The sequence below is a fragment of the Sinocyclocheilus rhinocerous genome, unplaced genomic scaffold (assembly GCF_001515625.1).
Source record: "Sinocyclocheilus rhinocerous isolate Xijiao unplaced genomic scaffold, SAMN03320098_v1.1 scaffold1131, whole genome shotgun sequence".
Taxonomy (NCBI): domain Eukaryota; kingdom Metazoa; phylum Chordata; class Actinopteri; order Cypriniformes; family Cyprinidae; genus Sinocyclocheilus; species Sinocyclocheilus rhinocerous.
In genome coordinates, this window is record NW_015638568.1 from 893,813 (window position 1) to 909,890 (window position 16,078).

General features: G+C 36.9%; 2 protein-coding genes across 2 annotated transcripts; both read left to right on the forward strand.

The window, feature by feature from the left end:
- Positions 1-5,765: 5,765 nt before the first annotated feature.
- LOC107749824 (uncharacterized) lies at positions 5,766-7,503 on the forward strand (the record flags this gene model as incomplete). Its single annotated transcript, XM_016565013.1, has 4 exons — positions 5,766-6,004; positions 6,097-6,486; positions 6,582-7,004; positions 7,413-7,503. Coding segments are annotated over exons 1-4 (1,143 nt in total), but the record flags the coding sequence as incomplete, so codon positions are not given.
- A 27-nt stretch (positions 7,504-7,530) lies between these two features.
- On the forward strand, positions 7,531-14,877 carry LOC107749836 (uncharacterized). Its single transcript, XM_016565023.1, has 15 exons — positions 7,531-7,682; positions 7,788-8,042; positions 8,149-8,394; positions 8,480-8,737; positions 8,853-9,161; positions 9,267-9,536; positions 9,646-9,729; positions 10,097-10,259; positions 12,421-12,485; positions 12,597-12,808; positions 13,531-13,784; positions 13,871-13,984; positions 14,158-14,329; positions 14,409-14,453; positions 14,545-14,877. Exons 1-15 carry the CDS (start codon positions 7,531-7,533, stop codon positions 14,838-14,840), a joined length of 2,895 nt encoding a protein of 964 aa, XP_016420509.1. The 3' UTR covers positions 14,841-14,877.
- Positions 14,878-16,078: the final 1,201 nt, after the last annotated feature.

The following is a 16,078-nucleotide window of genomic DNA, read 5'->3' on the forward strand; positions in this document are numbered from 1 at the left end:
TGTCCTCTTTTGGAAGGCCAAACAAAGTAGTTTCGCTTTCACAACGAAACACAGACAGCGTCACACACGGCGGCCTTGAGTGAGCGGAGGCCGGAAGCTAGAGTATGCGGCGGCCGGCGGATTCGATGATGGAGCGGCCGGCGGGCTTGCGGCAACCACATGTGACGACCCCAGGCTGTACTCCGCTTCGTCCACGGTGAAAGCCGATCCGGCGATCCACAGCGCGAAGTTTTGAGACTTTAGTCTTTGCAACTTTACAGATCTTCTTTATGCACCAAGAGCTTGTAACACTCCAAAGAGAAAGGAAAAATTTAAATCGCATCATATGACCTCTTTAATATTGTTTGACTCGTTTGCCCGTCGCCAAGGGTGGGCATTGGGGGGCAGTGCCCCCCACCAAATGACTCAATGTGCCCCCTTGCTTGTATGATCTTGAGTGGTTTTATCATTGCGAACGAAAAACATCAATTCTGCTAATCCAACCAGTAAAACACAGGGAATACGTCACGTATTCAGCAGCTTTTAGCTCAAAGGACCACTAATTTCTACAACGGTAACTTAATAGGAAGCTATAATAACACATTATCTTTAAACAGAAAATTTATATTCAATGCATATAGTAGTACACAAAATGTTTAATTAAGTTTATAAATGACTTCTAAAAACATTGCCAGAACCTTGAATAGACCTACCTCTTTAATTATTCAAATACATCAGCTTGCAAGTCTCCAAAAAGGTAGTCTGGAGTTTTGTTTATTAAAATTACAGCATGCAATGAGACGGGCAGTATTTTAATTAAATGTATTTAACATATGTATTTAATTACTTTTAAGTATTTTGTCATTTGTATTTTGCTGGACAAAAAAATCAAATGTAATTTGTAATTAAATGCTTTCAGAGACAGTATTTTGTATTTGAAATATTTAATCAAGTAGGTCATTTTATTCTCGGATAATACAATATCTTTCTTCACCTGTGTTAATAGTACTGCCAACTATAGCCTATCACAGTTTTTGGCTAGATGCAAGTGAATCATATGACATCCTGTTGGATCCATAGGCAGAGTCTTAAAGGGATAATTCACCCAAAAATTAAAATACTGCTGTTAATTACTCACCCTCCTGTCATTCCACTCCTGTAAGACCTTCATTCATCTTCTGAACATGAATAAAGATATTTTTGATGAAATCCGAGAGCTTTCTGTTCCTTTAAAGTCAGCCATGCACAGAGGCATCGTAACGGGGGGAAGGTTAGGACGATTCCAAGGGACCCGACGAGGGAGAGGGGGCCCAGAACGGTAGGAAAGACATCATTAAGTAATCCATGTCATTAAGTACATCAAGTAATCCAATTTTATGAAGTGACGTGAGTGCTTTGTTTTGGAAAAAAAAAAAAAAATATTAATACAAATTAATAATTTACCACTTTATCTACGAAAATATTATCCAAACACATGCGCTGTGGTACTCTAGTGAACACTCACTCATGTGCGTCTGTGTTGACGCGCAAGTCTTCTATTGTGTGAACAGAACACATGCATTGGGATGCTCTTATGAATGCACAATGCAGATCAATATTTTCATAAATAAATTTGTAAATATGTTTTTTGTGCAATCAAAGCACTCATGTTGCTTAATAAAATTGAGGTTAAACCACTGGAGTCACATGGAGAACTTTACAGATGTCTTTCCTACCATTCTGGGCTTTGAATGTGTAAGTTGTGTTGCTGCCTACGGAGGGTCAGAAAGCTCTCGGATTTCATCAAAAAATATCTTCATCTGTGTTCGGAAGAGGAACAAAGGTTTTACGTGTGTGAAACAACATGAGGGTGAATTCTTGGGTGAATTTTTGCGATTGTTGGGTGAACTATCCCTTTAATTCATCCATGGTACCTTCCAACCGGAGAAGAAGAAAAAAAACAAAACAATGAAAGCTGAAATGAAGCAAAGAAACTGTTTTGGTGCTCAATGCAAACTGTCTAAGTGTGTACTAAAATATATACTATCAGATATTGCTCACTGAATGTTATTACAGGACAGAAGGAAAAGCTGTGCTGCTCTACAACTTTGCTTGCTAGCTGACAAGTGACGTTAGCTTGCTAGCTGAAGTTAGCTAGTTGTTTCTATGGACAAAATGAAAATTTTAAAGGGGTTTTATGAAAGAATTTTCAAGTATTAATCGCTTTTTATTGCCAATGTGTGAACAACATTTAACGAAATTTTAAAAATGAGAGCCTGTAGACTAATTTTTAATTGACTAATTTTTATGTGAAAGTCTAATTTGGTTCTTTTTGCATTGTGAAAAAACAAAATGGATGATATATAGCATAGAAAGTGCACTTCCATTATAATTATTAAAAATCTGTCATTCATCGTGATCTCATAAAATTCCTTTTTAATCAAAGAAGCTTTCTACACCTCACAGTGAATCTCTTATTTACATCGCGTCTACACTTTGTTTGTTCTAATGCAGGGGTCACCAAACTCAGCTGGTTCGGGTGTGTTTGATTAGGGTTGGAGCAAAACTCTGCAGGATACTGGCCCTCCAGGACCGAGTTTGGTAACCCCTGTTCTAATGAGAGGATTCGCGAACGTGCAGAACAAAACTTGGCATTTTGAGCAGTGAGTGGATACTAACTTAAACACCTCTGATTGGCCATTGCGTTCAGTAAGCCAACAGATATGTCTGTGATTGGCTACATTGCTCAACGCTGCAAAACACGCTGTAAATAGAAACCTTTTAACACATAAGTACTGGAGCATTTGCCAGATCTGTTTCGCCCAGTGTCTTATTATTATAGCCACAACTGAGGGTGCTTATGCTTTCGTTTTGTCTAGCAGCCCGTATATATTTTTTATTTTATTTTACATTTTTTTTTAATTTTAAATTACATTTAAAAAAAATTTAAATTATAGATCAGTGGGGTAACCCTGGAAACCGATGCATTAGCTGTTCCATAAGTGCCACCTACTGTCAGAGAGTGAATTTACATTTTAAACTAAAGATACATCGGTTTGAATTCTTTTTGAATAATTTTTAAGCTAAAACTTTGACTAATGATTCAAAACACTGTCTTTTTTTACCACCTTCCTCGCAACTAATCTCTCAGAATTTGATTATGGCAGGAGCAGTACAGAATCTTCAGGATGGCGAGCACCCAGCAATCTGCACAGGAATTCCTAGGAAATGGACGAAATCTGCTAACTGGATCTCATTTAAACTGTGATCCTGTAATTGAGGCCTTAAACCAGTGCAAATTCTTCAAAACTCATGAGCTTAATTCAATTGAATCTGCAGAAAATAGTCAGGATAAGATAAAGATTATACTTGACATAGTTATTTTTAAAGGAGAAGATGCATGCTATAAGTTTTTAAAAATTCTTGACAAAAAAAGATTTCAAGTAATTCCAAGACCTGGTTTGGGGTGTCCAGATTTACATCACTGGATTAGTTGCTTCTCCTTCCAGGATGAACCACAATCTCAGACAGCAAACAAAGCAGGTTGGTAACAAGCACAGGTATGCTGTATTCTTGTTTTATATTCCTGTTATTTATTATTATTATTGTGTCAAGTGGTTTAGATAAGTGTATTTTTATTCCTGCCTTTAGTTTTATTAATATCTTTATTTAATCAGAGGCATATAGTGAAAGTGTGGGAAGGCAAAGTGGTAGCATGATGGGGTTCAGGATGAGGCAACCTGCCTTGGTTTATTGAATTTCATTGACCTTTCTCGATCAATGATGTCTCAAAATTGAAAGAATTTGGAAACAGGCAATGCTAAACAAACATATTTTTTTGTCTAATTGTCATTTTGTGTCAAGAAAATGGAGTCTATTTTGATGGAACTTTTTAAGTCTGTAGCATACATTTGAATACTATTCACATTTCATTAGAGAACTGTGCACTAGTTTTCACTGTACTTTTGTAGATCTCTAAAGAAATTAATTTTGAAATATATTTTCCAGATTCAGACCCTTGTACCACATACCAGGGCCTTTTGAGATGGAAAGCAAGACAAATACTGGATGATAAATGGAAACTAAGCATGAATTTTTTTAAAAATGAGCAAAAAAGGAAACCCTTCATGTACATACCCCTTGTTATGGACACAGAGTGTAGTACAGTTGCAAAGCTTAAGAAGAACAAGGGATGCAAGAAATCTCGTTCAAAGAAACTGAAGACCTACATTCCAACAGACAAAAAAATGCTGTCTCCCAAAGACTTACTAATGAATGATGAGAAAAGCATCCTGCTTGTGGGAAAACCTGGAGTGGGCAAGACAACAGTTGCACTGGAGATACTTAGACTCTGGACAGAAGAGAAAAGCATTCCAGTGAGTTATATGTTTTATTTTGATGAGCCACTGATGAGAGTCTTCTCTCAGTCTCCATATCCTCAAACCTTGAAGGATCTTCTTTTTCAAAAGTACATATCCCCAGATGAAGCATCCGATCAAGTCCTGGAAAATATTGAGAGCAATTCAGAAAATGTTGTTTTGATTTTTGATGGTGTCATGGATGTGATTGGAAACTCTGTGATTAAACAGCTTATGGAGAATGAACTTCTAAAGGATGCAAAGGTCTTGACCACTTGCAGACCAGAAGCTGAGGATACAGGTTACCTGTCAGACTGGCGGTCTTATCGAGTGGAAGTTCAGGGCTTTAATCATAAGTCCATCTATGAATACTTTAAGTGGATGTTGGGAACAACAGATGACATTGGTGCTTTGGAAAACCCAGAGTTGTTTAGTTTATGCTCTGTACCCCTGTATGCCTTCATAGTAGCTGCCTGCATTTCAGTAAGTCCTACTGAAGCCAGGAGTAAGCCATTTACGGTTACGGAGATGTATGTCCGAATTTTTCGCTTTTGCATGGAACAACACGGACATCAAGATGTGGAGCACTTAGATAAGTACATTAAAGACAACAAGAGGGACGTCGTAAACTTAGCTCTAGCCTCCTATCAAGCAATGCTAGCAAAGACAGTGAACCTGACAGACTTGGATCATGAAGATAAGTCTGTGCAAAATGCTTTCTTAACAAAGCAATTCTGGAACCCATCCACAACTTCTTGCAAAGTGTATGCATTCCTGCATAATACAATGCAAGAGTTTTGGGCAGCTCTCTATATAATTTTAAATCCTGACAAGATCACCAGTGTACTGGATCAATGCCAAAGCGATGAAGATGGAAAATACCTTAAATATATCGTGCCATTTTTGTCTGGACTTCTCGCGGATAATCTATTTGAGCTCATAAAGTGTTTGGTGCCAGTAGAACAGATAGAAGCCACACGCGTTAAGTACTTTCAACAGATTATAGATACTTTCCTTTACACCAAAGAACAGAATCAAGAAGGCGATTGTGAGCAGTTTGTGGAAGCTGACAACATCCTATTTGTGTGTCGATGCCTTTATGAGTATCAGTCTGCTGATGCATGCCGAATCTTCCTGGAAAAGGTTCAGTACGAGCTTGATTTAGAGGACCAAACACTTGATCCTTACCAGTGCTGTGTAATCTCCTATGTGGTCAATCAAGCTGTGCATCGGAATATTGAACTGGATCTCACAGATTGTAGCATTACTAACCCTGGCTTGGAACTACTTCTAAGTTCATTGAAAAATCTGAAATTTCTCAGGTACAAGAAGTTTAGAACAGCCTCTCTCTTTCATCAGTGTCTAGCAATTACAAAAATTATATGATGTATACAATTTTTATTCTTCACATTTTTTATTTCTAGGTCAACAAGCGTGCTGAAATCTCAAATGTGGAGAGTGGCTCTTGAAGCAGGGCAGTTTTCAGATTTTGATAGCTTGCTCAGCTTATTCAGCTTTGAAATGCATCTCTCTGCACTTGAAACACTAGACCAGAAAGTGTTTCAAAGGATAGGAGAAGTCCTTAAAAATAAGACTGTTCATCTTTTTCTGCATGTAAATGAAGAAGTCATAACCAGATCTTTGCAGAAGGCAATTTTTGAGAGTTTACCCAATATTGCAACCATTAGGTACAACCAGTTGCGCTTATTTTATTTCTCACTTTTTTATTTTTTTGACTTAATTCACATATATTCTGTATTTTGTTCTCGTTTGTTTGTAGGATTTCCCCCCATCAATTTAAAGTAGCTATAGAAACAGAGCTCTATCTTCAAGGAGCTATTTATGAGATGAAGACAGGTCAACGATGTGTAAGGAATCTGCTGTCTGTTTTCAGCAATAATCAAAGCGAAAACCTTGATGAGCAGTATAAATTCTTGCTGAAACTGCATGAACATGCCAAGAACATGGATGTTCTTCCAGTTTTGCAACCTGTTTTCCATGCATTGCCACCTACATGGGTTGCACAGCCTTCAAACCCATCAATGTCACTACTCCTCCAAACCATGGATGTTCTAAATTTAAAGAAGCCCGCTGAACTAGATCATGTCACATATGAGCTGAGTGAACTTAAAAGAATTCTTCAATGTATGCCTTACATTACACAAATTAGGTGAGTTTTTTTTAATAGTGTTGATTTAAAACAACTGGGAATAGTTTTTAGGTATAAAATAATTTTTTACATTTTTTTTATTCAAAATATTGCAGGTTCAGTGTTGCTCTCAGACAGCCCAAAGACATCCACAAAATTGTGAAGATTGTTGTTGATCTTTTCATTCTTGCATCGGAAAGTGGAGAGGAAAAACTAAAAAGCCTTTCTACAGCATGCAGTTACTCCACATTTCCGTTTGCTGAAGACAGCAAAGACATACAGAGCTTTTTCCTTTTGGATCTCTTCAGCCAGCTGAAGGACAGTTCATCAAAGACAGCACTACAAGCATTGAAGCCCATTCTTCAGGTTGCCCCTGCTGTATGGACATTGGATTTACAAAAACTAGAGAAGACTCCTGCTCTTACTGAATTACTGAAGCTTCAGGCTGTCACAAAAACTGTGGAGCTCACAAGCTGGTCATGTGAAAGAGAAAAACTTAGGAGTTTCCTAAATTGTTTACCCTATATTTCACACCTTTGGTGAGTTGATTTGCTGAGACAAAATTAAAATGCATGATGTTTCATTTGGCAGTGTAAAAGGGATAGTTCATCCAAAAATGAAAATTCTGTCATAATTTATTCATCTGTATGACTTTATTTCTTTAGTAAAGATATTTAAAATAAAGATATTTGAAGAATGTTGATAACCAAACCATTTTGGTTATATTTGATTTAAATTTTATGGACAAAACACAGACGTTTATAAAAACTATTTTCTTTTGAAGAAAGAAAGTCATACATGTTTGAAACAACATGATGGTGAGTGAAAGATGACAGCATTTTTTGGCTGGACGATCTCTTTAAGTTGTCATATTTTAGTGTGCTTCCTTTCATTTTCTTGTCTGATTTGTGTAGTAACTTTACATGCAACTTACAATTTCTCTATAGCTGCGATGAGCAGTTTTTCCAGTCTGTGTGTGAAGTCCTTTCAGCAGACAGAGAATGGAATCCAAAGCAGATTGCTGAGCTTCTAAGATCCATTGGTTTTAGCTTTTCTTTGATAGACATGCTATCAAGTCGCCTCTGCAATGCTGTTGCCAATGTTTTTGAACTGCTGGACAATGAGGAGGACATCTCCCTCAGTCTTCTTCCTCAAAAGATCTCTTGTCAAGGTTGTGCCTACCTCTTTTCAAATGTGAAAAAGCTTCAAACCTTGAGGTAATAATTTTTATGACGTAAATTCATTGAACAAATTTCAGTGTTCTAACCAAGTACGTTTGCTTACTTTTTTTTATAATTTAATTTATTTTACTTTTTTTTCAGAATAAATGAAATGGCAACGGCAAAGCTGTCAAGACTGGTTATATCAGATAAAGAAATAAATGCTGTAACTGTGGAAGAGTTGTCTTTGGTTTTGTCTAACTCTCATCTACCAGAGAGAGCACTTTGCCAGCTATTAGGTAACCTAACTTCTCTTCTTAGAGTCTGGACAGTCCACAACTTGAACCTTTCTGAATTTAAAATTGAGCCTCACTGGCTCATTTGTCTGCTGTGTCATCAGGGTCCCTTGTCCATTAAGTAAGTGTGATTCCGCTGTGGTATATATCCTTTTTTTCCCCAGAAACCTTGAAGTGTTTATTTATTTGAAAAAAAAATTATATTAATAATAATTCTATGACAACAGATTTCATGAAGGCACTCTGCAACGACTGGCAGAAATTGTGTATGATGCTCAAGATGAAAATTTGACCCAGTTGTTCCTGGAGAAAATTGATGGTGATCTGTCACCTTGTAATTTGTCCTGGGAAGTTTTATCTTACCTAATTCAGGGCACCAAAAAGCAAGTGACACTAGACCTTGCAGAGGGTAGATTTAATGTTCTGAAAGTTCCGAGCCTTCTGGCTGTACTGGACACAGTTTGCTTTAAAAGGCAAGACTTTTATTGGTGTACAGTTAAATATATTTAATCATATCTACACTTTATGATGTTGTAATAATTCTTTCTTATAATGCAGGATAAGCCCACGGTTTGTCAGGGCTGCACTGAAAGAGATATACCAAAAACGTGCAGGTCATCTGATTGTGAAATTAATCAAATCTTCAGCTAACCTGATTAACCTTTGCATGAGAGAGCTGGATTCAACTGACTGCAAAGCCCTCTGTTTTGCCCTGCACTATAGTGATGGTGTTAAGCTCAACCTATTGAACGCTGTCATTCCAAATAATGAGACTGGCAGCATCGTCAAACTTCTGCACAGAGTTTCTGATCTGAGGTAATGTGCTCAATTTTTGTTCAGCTTACATTTAAAGATCTTTGCATAATTTTTTTTGCGTTGCTCACTGTGCTTATTGTTTTACTAACACTATTGCTGTACTTTATTGGACTAGAGTTGATAGAAAGCTGTTATTGAGCTTTCTTCATGCCTCTAAGGACTTGGAAAAACAAGGATATACGGTGTCTTCCCTCTTGACTGCACTGAACCACAAACTGGACTTCTCCTGTAATTCTTCCCTCGGCAGTGGCCGTTTTGGTCAAGAGAATGGGGATCTTCTAACTATGAGTCGTATGGATTTTACAGCCATTTCTTCTGCCATTAAAACATCAACATGTGACACAGAATTAATTTTATACGACTGCCAAGCAGATGATTCTGCACTTGAGATTCTGTTCCCTATACTGCACAAAGTGCATCTTTAGTGAGTCCTCATATACTTTTACATAAATTAAGGTAATTGTTTTTATTTTTGTTATATTTCTACAGATAATTAAATGATTCAGTTGCAAAATTTTCTGTCTTACAGCTTGGGCAAAAGCCTTCTTTGTCAGGTTTTAACCTTGATTTTTAATGCACCCATGGCTATGTCTTTGCAATGGGCATCAACACTTTCCAAAGCTCTTGGAAAAGAGCTGGACCTCAGTGACACTCCTCTTGACTACTGTACATGTGAGTCTCTGCAGTTGGTCTTGGATTACAAAGAGGAGTTTACACATCTTAATCTCAGCTATTGTCAGATCACAGATGCGTGCTTGGATCTTTTACTCCCTCACCTTCACAAAATGATGATTTTAGAGTGAGTATTCATGGGCTGATCAAAAATGAAAGAAATCAAATGAAATGTTTTTATTTAAACCACATTATTGCTGATTGTTGAACTCTTAACACTTTGTCTTTTTTTTCAGTCTAACTGGAAATGACATAACTGACAAAGGTGTGCTGAGACTGCACCAAGCCTTAGAAGAAAACAGTTTCACAAAGACCATATGGTAAATATTGTGTTAAATTTTATATTTTGTGCAGCTAGCATACTGCATACACTGAAATTTTAATGGAAAAAGAAATTTTAAAAAATGCTCTAGTGAAGAACTTATAATAGGTTAATTTAATTGTCCTTATCACAGGAGTACAACCTAAATATTTTGGATGTCACACTATTTATTTATTTATTTTTTAATAAGTAGTAGCTTATAAGTTGCACAATGTCATAATGCTTGTAAAATTGTAACTGTCTATTTATGTTAAAGTTTTGGCCATCTCAGCTGCCAGTGTGTTTGTTAAATTACAGCTTTGGTTTGTTCTAGTGTATAAGACAAAATTAAATTCTTGATAATGTTTATTCAATAATTTGCACAGCCTTTGTGACAATCAAATAACAGAGATGGGCCTCCTGGTGGAAGAAGCACGCTTTGAAACCCAACAGACTGATACAAGAAGATGCGTCCAACCACAGAAATACATTGCAAAAGATTTGAGATCAAAAAGCGAGATGGAAAAATCAATCAATACTTTTGTTAAGGTACTGGTACAAAACATTTGTTACTGTTGAGTTACGTTTGTGAGATTGTTCAGATATTTAGAACAGCATTCTGAAAAAGTTTTATGTCATATGAAGTTTGACCAGCACAGAGAGAGATTTAATAGACCAGTTACTAGCTAGCAAAAGCCTAAATCATTAGTAAGGTGAAGATGAAGGAATGATATTTTTGTTTTATGAATGGTGGATATAAGTGGAATGTCATTAAAGGCCAACAGATCGTGAAGGATGATTCGCGGGCCATTTGCAAACATAAGGGTAATGTGGTAGGAAGGGGACCTCAATCTTTATTTAAAGGGGTCATATGATGCTTTTTTAAAGATCATTATTTTGTGTATTTGGTGTAACAGAATATGTTGACATGCTTTAATGTTCAAAAAACACATTATTTTTCAAATACTGTACATTATTGTAGGTCCTCTATGCCCCGCCTCTCTCAAACGCTTCGTTTTCTACAAAGTCCCTCCTTCTGACAAGCGCAGTCTGCTCTGATTGGCCAGCTGACCCAGTGCATTGTGATTGGCCGAACACCGCAAGCACTCGTCGGAAATGTAACGCCCCTTACCATAATCGCAAGCTTCATCTTTCAAAATAAATGTAAAGACAGAGCCCGAAAGGGGAACAGAGTCTCGTGACAGACACAGTGATGAAGCTGGTATGTGTTTGCAGTACACAAGCCGCGGTTAAGACAGCTGACTCCACTTTGAGATGTGACCCTGTCTCTCTCTCTCTCTCACACACACACACGCGCTTGCGTGCGCGCACACACACACGATGCGCAAAACTGCATTTGAACAGTCAATAGCAAATACTTAAACTAATAACAAAACAGTAGCTGATTCAGAAGCGCCAGATTGTCATAGCAAAGTCAGAATTACCTCCTCTCCTAGGTTCACGAAACGGTCGTCCATAAAATGCATTGCTGTTCTGTTGTAAGTAATCTTAAAGATTCCTAAATGCATCTACTTCCGGAAGGCCAAATAAAGTGCTTTTGCTTTCGCCTAGAAACACACAGTGTCTCCCTGACATGGCTGCTTCAACACTAACTGCGGTTACTGAAACCACGCCTTCTTTCTTTGCATGCACATTTGGGCGGCATTATGCTAATATTTCCACATAGAGGTAGATATGTGGGGGCGTGTTAGAACGAGCTGTTTTAGGGGGGCGTGGCAGAGTCTTAACTTTGATAAAGAATATCTCTTTGGTTTTGAGACTTTAGTCTTTGCAACTTCAGGGATCTTATCTATGCACAATCAGCTTGTAACACTCCAAAGAGAAAAGAAAACTTGAAATCGCATCATATGACCCCTTTAAAGATGGGTGATAAAGTGTGCCCATTCTTGATTAGTTGTCAGCAATGTATGCTGAGATTATCTCTGTAGTTTAGGAGATGCGTATCTCTGTCACCTGATGTTAAGGTGCAGGGTGAAGAGAGTGAACATTTCCAACTGATAAATAGGGTAGTTAGAATACAAGCGAGAAAAGCACAGATGCAATAAACCATTAAGCATTTGCTTAATACTTATTTCTCACACTAAAATACAACTTCAAGAGATAGTTCAACCAATGAACCACCCTCGTGTGATTCACGTATGACTTCCTTTCTTCAAAAGAAAATATTTTTTAGAAATATCTCATTGTTTTGTCCATAAGTCAAATAATCAAAATGGTTTGGTTATCAACATTCTGCAAAATATCTTCATTTGTGTTCCACAGAAAAAATAGACGTATACAGGTTTGGAACAAAATGAGGGTGAATAAATGATGACAGAATTTCCATTGTTGGGTGAATTATCCCTTTAACACTGCTGAATGAAACATCAGGCATGCATTTCATTTTATCATAGCAAATCAACACAACAAAGGTGTGAAATATAGGGTAAACAATTTAGGATGGCAAAATAAGATATAATTACACAGATCCATTCCACTTTGAATATTAGCCTGTAGTGCCAAAAGCAGATGGGTTCAAGACAATCATGCACAGGCGGATGAGCAAAACGGTGCTTTCTTTGCTATTTCTTTAGCCATTTCTCAGTACTTTCTGTCAGTAATCAATTACCTATCAAAAAGGTGTATTATTCTTTATACTTGTTAGTAATAAAAAGTAATGTAAAAACATTTTAATTGTCTTATATCGTAGACAGAAGATCCCATCAAGAAGTTTGAGCCTGAACTAGCAGTAAATAATGGCAGGATTTCCTATAGGTCAGTAAATTCTCTTTGTCTTTGAAGTATGACTTCTATTCATAATAAATATGACGTTTCTGTGTGAAATAGTTTCTCAAATGTATTATTGTTTTTTTTATTTTCTTGCAGGTTTCAGTGGAAAACAGAAGGCCTTTTCATGTGCAGCGCAACTGGGCTAGTGTTTGGATTGAAAGGAAGTGGATGTGTAGAGTACAGTGTGGCTCACTGGGAGATGCGTCACCTCATCAACACTCACTATGAGCCTGCTGGACCTCTGTTTGATATCAAAACCCCTACAGGAGAAATCTATGAGCTTCACCTTCCACACTGTGAGACAAACGGTAAATGATAAAGCATGTTAATGAATGGATACCCTATCTATAATGTTACTAGTAGCCTACATATTAAGAATATTCGAATTATTGTATACAGTACAGTATTGAAATAATTGTTATGAAATCAGCTCATATCAGTTCAGTTTCATCATCATTCATGATGTTAGCCTTCTCAGCTCAGTTCTACAATCTGAGCTGTCTCTATTGTGATTCTGAAGCTGCTTCCTCACTGAAATGGAATCTTTTAAGTAACTGATCCTTTGTAAACATTCTTTGTGGGCGTTGATGCTACATAAATGGCTCCTCACAAAGCTCTTAAAAGACTTGACTAATGCTCAGAGTTTAATTAGAAATTCATAGGACACAAATATTTAGTAATATTGCATATTATTTTACATTTAGATGGGATGATTTTCTATTGGCAATTTTCAGTATTGAATAAAATATAATTAACAGTATGTCAACTCCACACTAAGGAGGCCTTGAAGAACAGCTCACAATAATATTCATCTTATTTTGCCATCAAAAGAGGGTTTGATGGTTTAAAGTCTAGTTTTTGTCAAATAAAAAGTTGCTGTAAAATATATCTTCATGAGCAGAAAAACTGTATTTAAAAAATATTAACACAATACCATTCAATCCCAAGTTTTCCAAGTTTTTAACAACCTCATTATAAAACTTAATTGGGTTTTTGTCTCTTTTTTTACCACTTATCTTTCTATCTACAGTTGATGCAATTGGAAATCTTTCTGTTGTCCATATACACGAGGACACTCGGGAATTCCTCTCTCCAAATAAAATTTCAAGAACACATATAGCTGTAAATATCTGTAGGTTATCTGAGCTTGGCATTGCGCAAGAGAATAATAAAAATAACAAAATCATCAATGGCCAGGTGCTGCTGTTCCAGGAACCTTATATATCACAGACACAGCAAAGGCTATGGGTTTTTCTATTGCCAAGTAATGTTCCGCTCTCCGAGGTCTGATAACCTTTCATTTGTACTCATTTTATTTTTGAGAGATTATTTTTAATAAACATCACTCACACTCATTGTTTGGTCAGCAGATTAAAGAACAGCAACAAGAGTATGTGTTCATCCAAACCAGCTCTGACTGCAAACTACAGATAAATGCAAAGTACGCTCTGATCTCAAAAAAAGCCAAAAGAGTCCAACCGAAGGTAAGTGAATTCAGAGATAGTTTCTCCCAGACATCTATTTTCACCACAAAGTTGTTTTATCACACTGTAAATCTAAACTTGGTCATGTCCATTGGCACAGAGAATTTGCTGATTTTACTAACCTTAGAAAACAGCTTTTTTTGTGTATGGTTATGGTTTTTTCTATCCTTTAGGAAAAATTATTTGAACCCTTGCACGCTGGTAATCACCATCCTACATTCGAGGTCTTCTTAGATAAAGATGTGACTGAACTGCGAATTAAAATTCAGCGTAAAATAAAGGAAAGTGATATGATTAATTTCAAAAATGCATGGAAGCGTTGGATAATTCTCAAGAAAAACACAGGTAATTATACATTTTTGGTAATACTTTGTACACTGTAAAAAGCATAAATGAATGTCTTGTTTTTCTCATGTAACTGTAGATAATCACACACAAATGGGATCTGAAGAACATTCTAACATTCAAGGTACCATAATTATCTTTGAAGTTCCCTGAGCTTCACAGAATGCATCATGTTATAAAATGCCTGATAATTATTTGTCTATTTGTGTGTCTAGTGAGCTGTAATACCTGGATATCTGCTCTTGGTGAAATCATGGAGGATCTTACAAGTGGGGAGTTCAAGAATCTGAAGCATCTAATGAAGCACACTGGGAAAAGAAATCCCATTCGTTCAGGGAAACTCGAAGAAGCAAAAGACAGGTGTGAGTTGGTGACTTTGGTTGTTGAGACATGGGGATTCGAAGAATCAGTGAAAGCCATACATGAGTTCATGAAGACGCTGCCTCGCAATGATGAATTTGTGACAGATCGACTAAAGCCATATGCGACACGGTTTGGCCTTGAGGGTTAGAGCATATCGCAGACTTTTCAATCATTTTGTAGACAGATCTCAGCATAAAAGCACTTTTTATTAACACTCAACAACAGATTACCAAAGTGTGGCAATATATCAAGCCTTGAATGACTGTTGTTTGGTTGTACTTCAACTGTAAATTTTAAGTATAGCCTACCTGTATATGTGGTTTTGTAATTGATTTTGTAAATTGATAATATAGATGTTCAGGTTGCTTAAATGTTCATACTGTATTTATTTATCTGATGCTTTAATCCAGAGTGAATATAAAAAATGAAGGAGGCAGTAACATGAGAAGTGCTGCAATTAAGTGTACTGTAATTATGACAATGAGTTGTTCCTGCCTGTTACTTGTTTATATGAGAATCATAAGTCCAATATTTCACAAATGAAGTTAAGAAATGTATAATATTTGTGACCCTGGACCACAAAACCAGTCTTAAGTCGCTGGGGTATATTTGGATGAAAGTGGAATCAACTGACAATAAGTGATGTCTAAGACTGATTCTTAAGTGTTGACTGAGGTGACACTGAAGTCTTGCAAACAAAGGACTACAATGATGTTGACCCAAAATGTCTGCCCTCGACTTCTGAGACAGCCAATAATGAGCCTGCTCATGTGAAGTCCCAGCAGCACAACACTAATCATTTAATGTAACGAAAATAAAATCAGTTAATTAAGACACTGAAATATTTTAATATGTAAAAGTTTTTTTTTTAAATGCTTTGCATTGTGCAAAATGATCACAAATTGTTACTGATGCTTTGAAATTGTTTTCTATTGGTATGTCTCCTCGTTTACAGTTGGAGCACTGATGTGAACATGAGTTCCATCAATGTCTCCAACAACTCCAGGAAAGCCCACAATCCTCATAAAAGTGGCTTGTTTTGCAGCATGGCTTGACGGTCAGTTGGAAAGTTGAAGAACTGCCATAGTTGTGACTTTGCTGCAGCCTGGAACTGAACTGCTGGTTTGGTCTGGCCAGAGGAGAACTGGCCCCCCGACTGAGCCTGGTTTCTCCCAAGGTTTTTTCTCCATTCTGTCACCGATGGAGTTATGGTTCCTTGCCGCTGTCGCCTCTGGCTTGCTTAGTCGGGGACACTTAATTTCCAGCGATATCATCGACTTGATTGCACAGATACTATTTAAACTGAACTGAGCTGAATGAAGACATCACTGAATTCAATGATGAACTGTCTTTAACTCAAAAATGAGTGTTTACTATTGTCATTTT

Excerpts from the sequence above, each read along its gene's own strand:
- LOC107749836 (XM_016565023.1), top strand. The coding sequence starts at position 7,531 with ATGCTATCAAGTCGCCTCTGCAATGCTGTTGCCAATGTTTTTGAACTG. Across the intron at positions 8,738-8,852 it reads CACAGAGTTTCTGATCTGAG|AGTTGATAGAAAGCTGTTAT; the intron begins GTAATGTGCTCA and ends TTATTGGACTAG. Across the intron at positions 12,809-13,530 it reads TCCACACTGTGAGACAAACG|TTGATGCAATTGGAAATCTT; the intron begins GTAAATGATAAA and ends TTCTATCTACAG.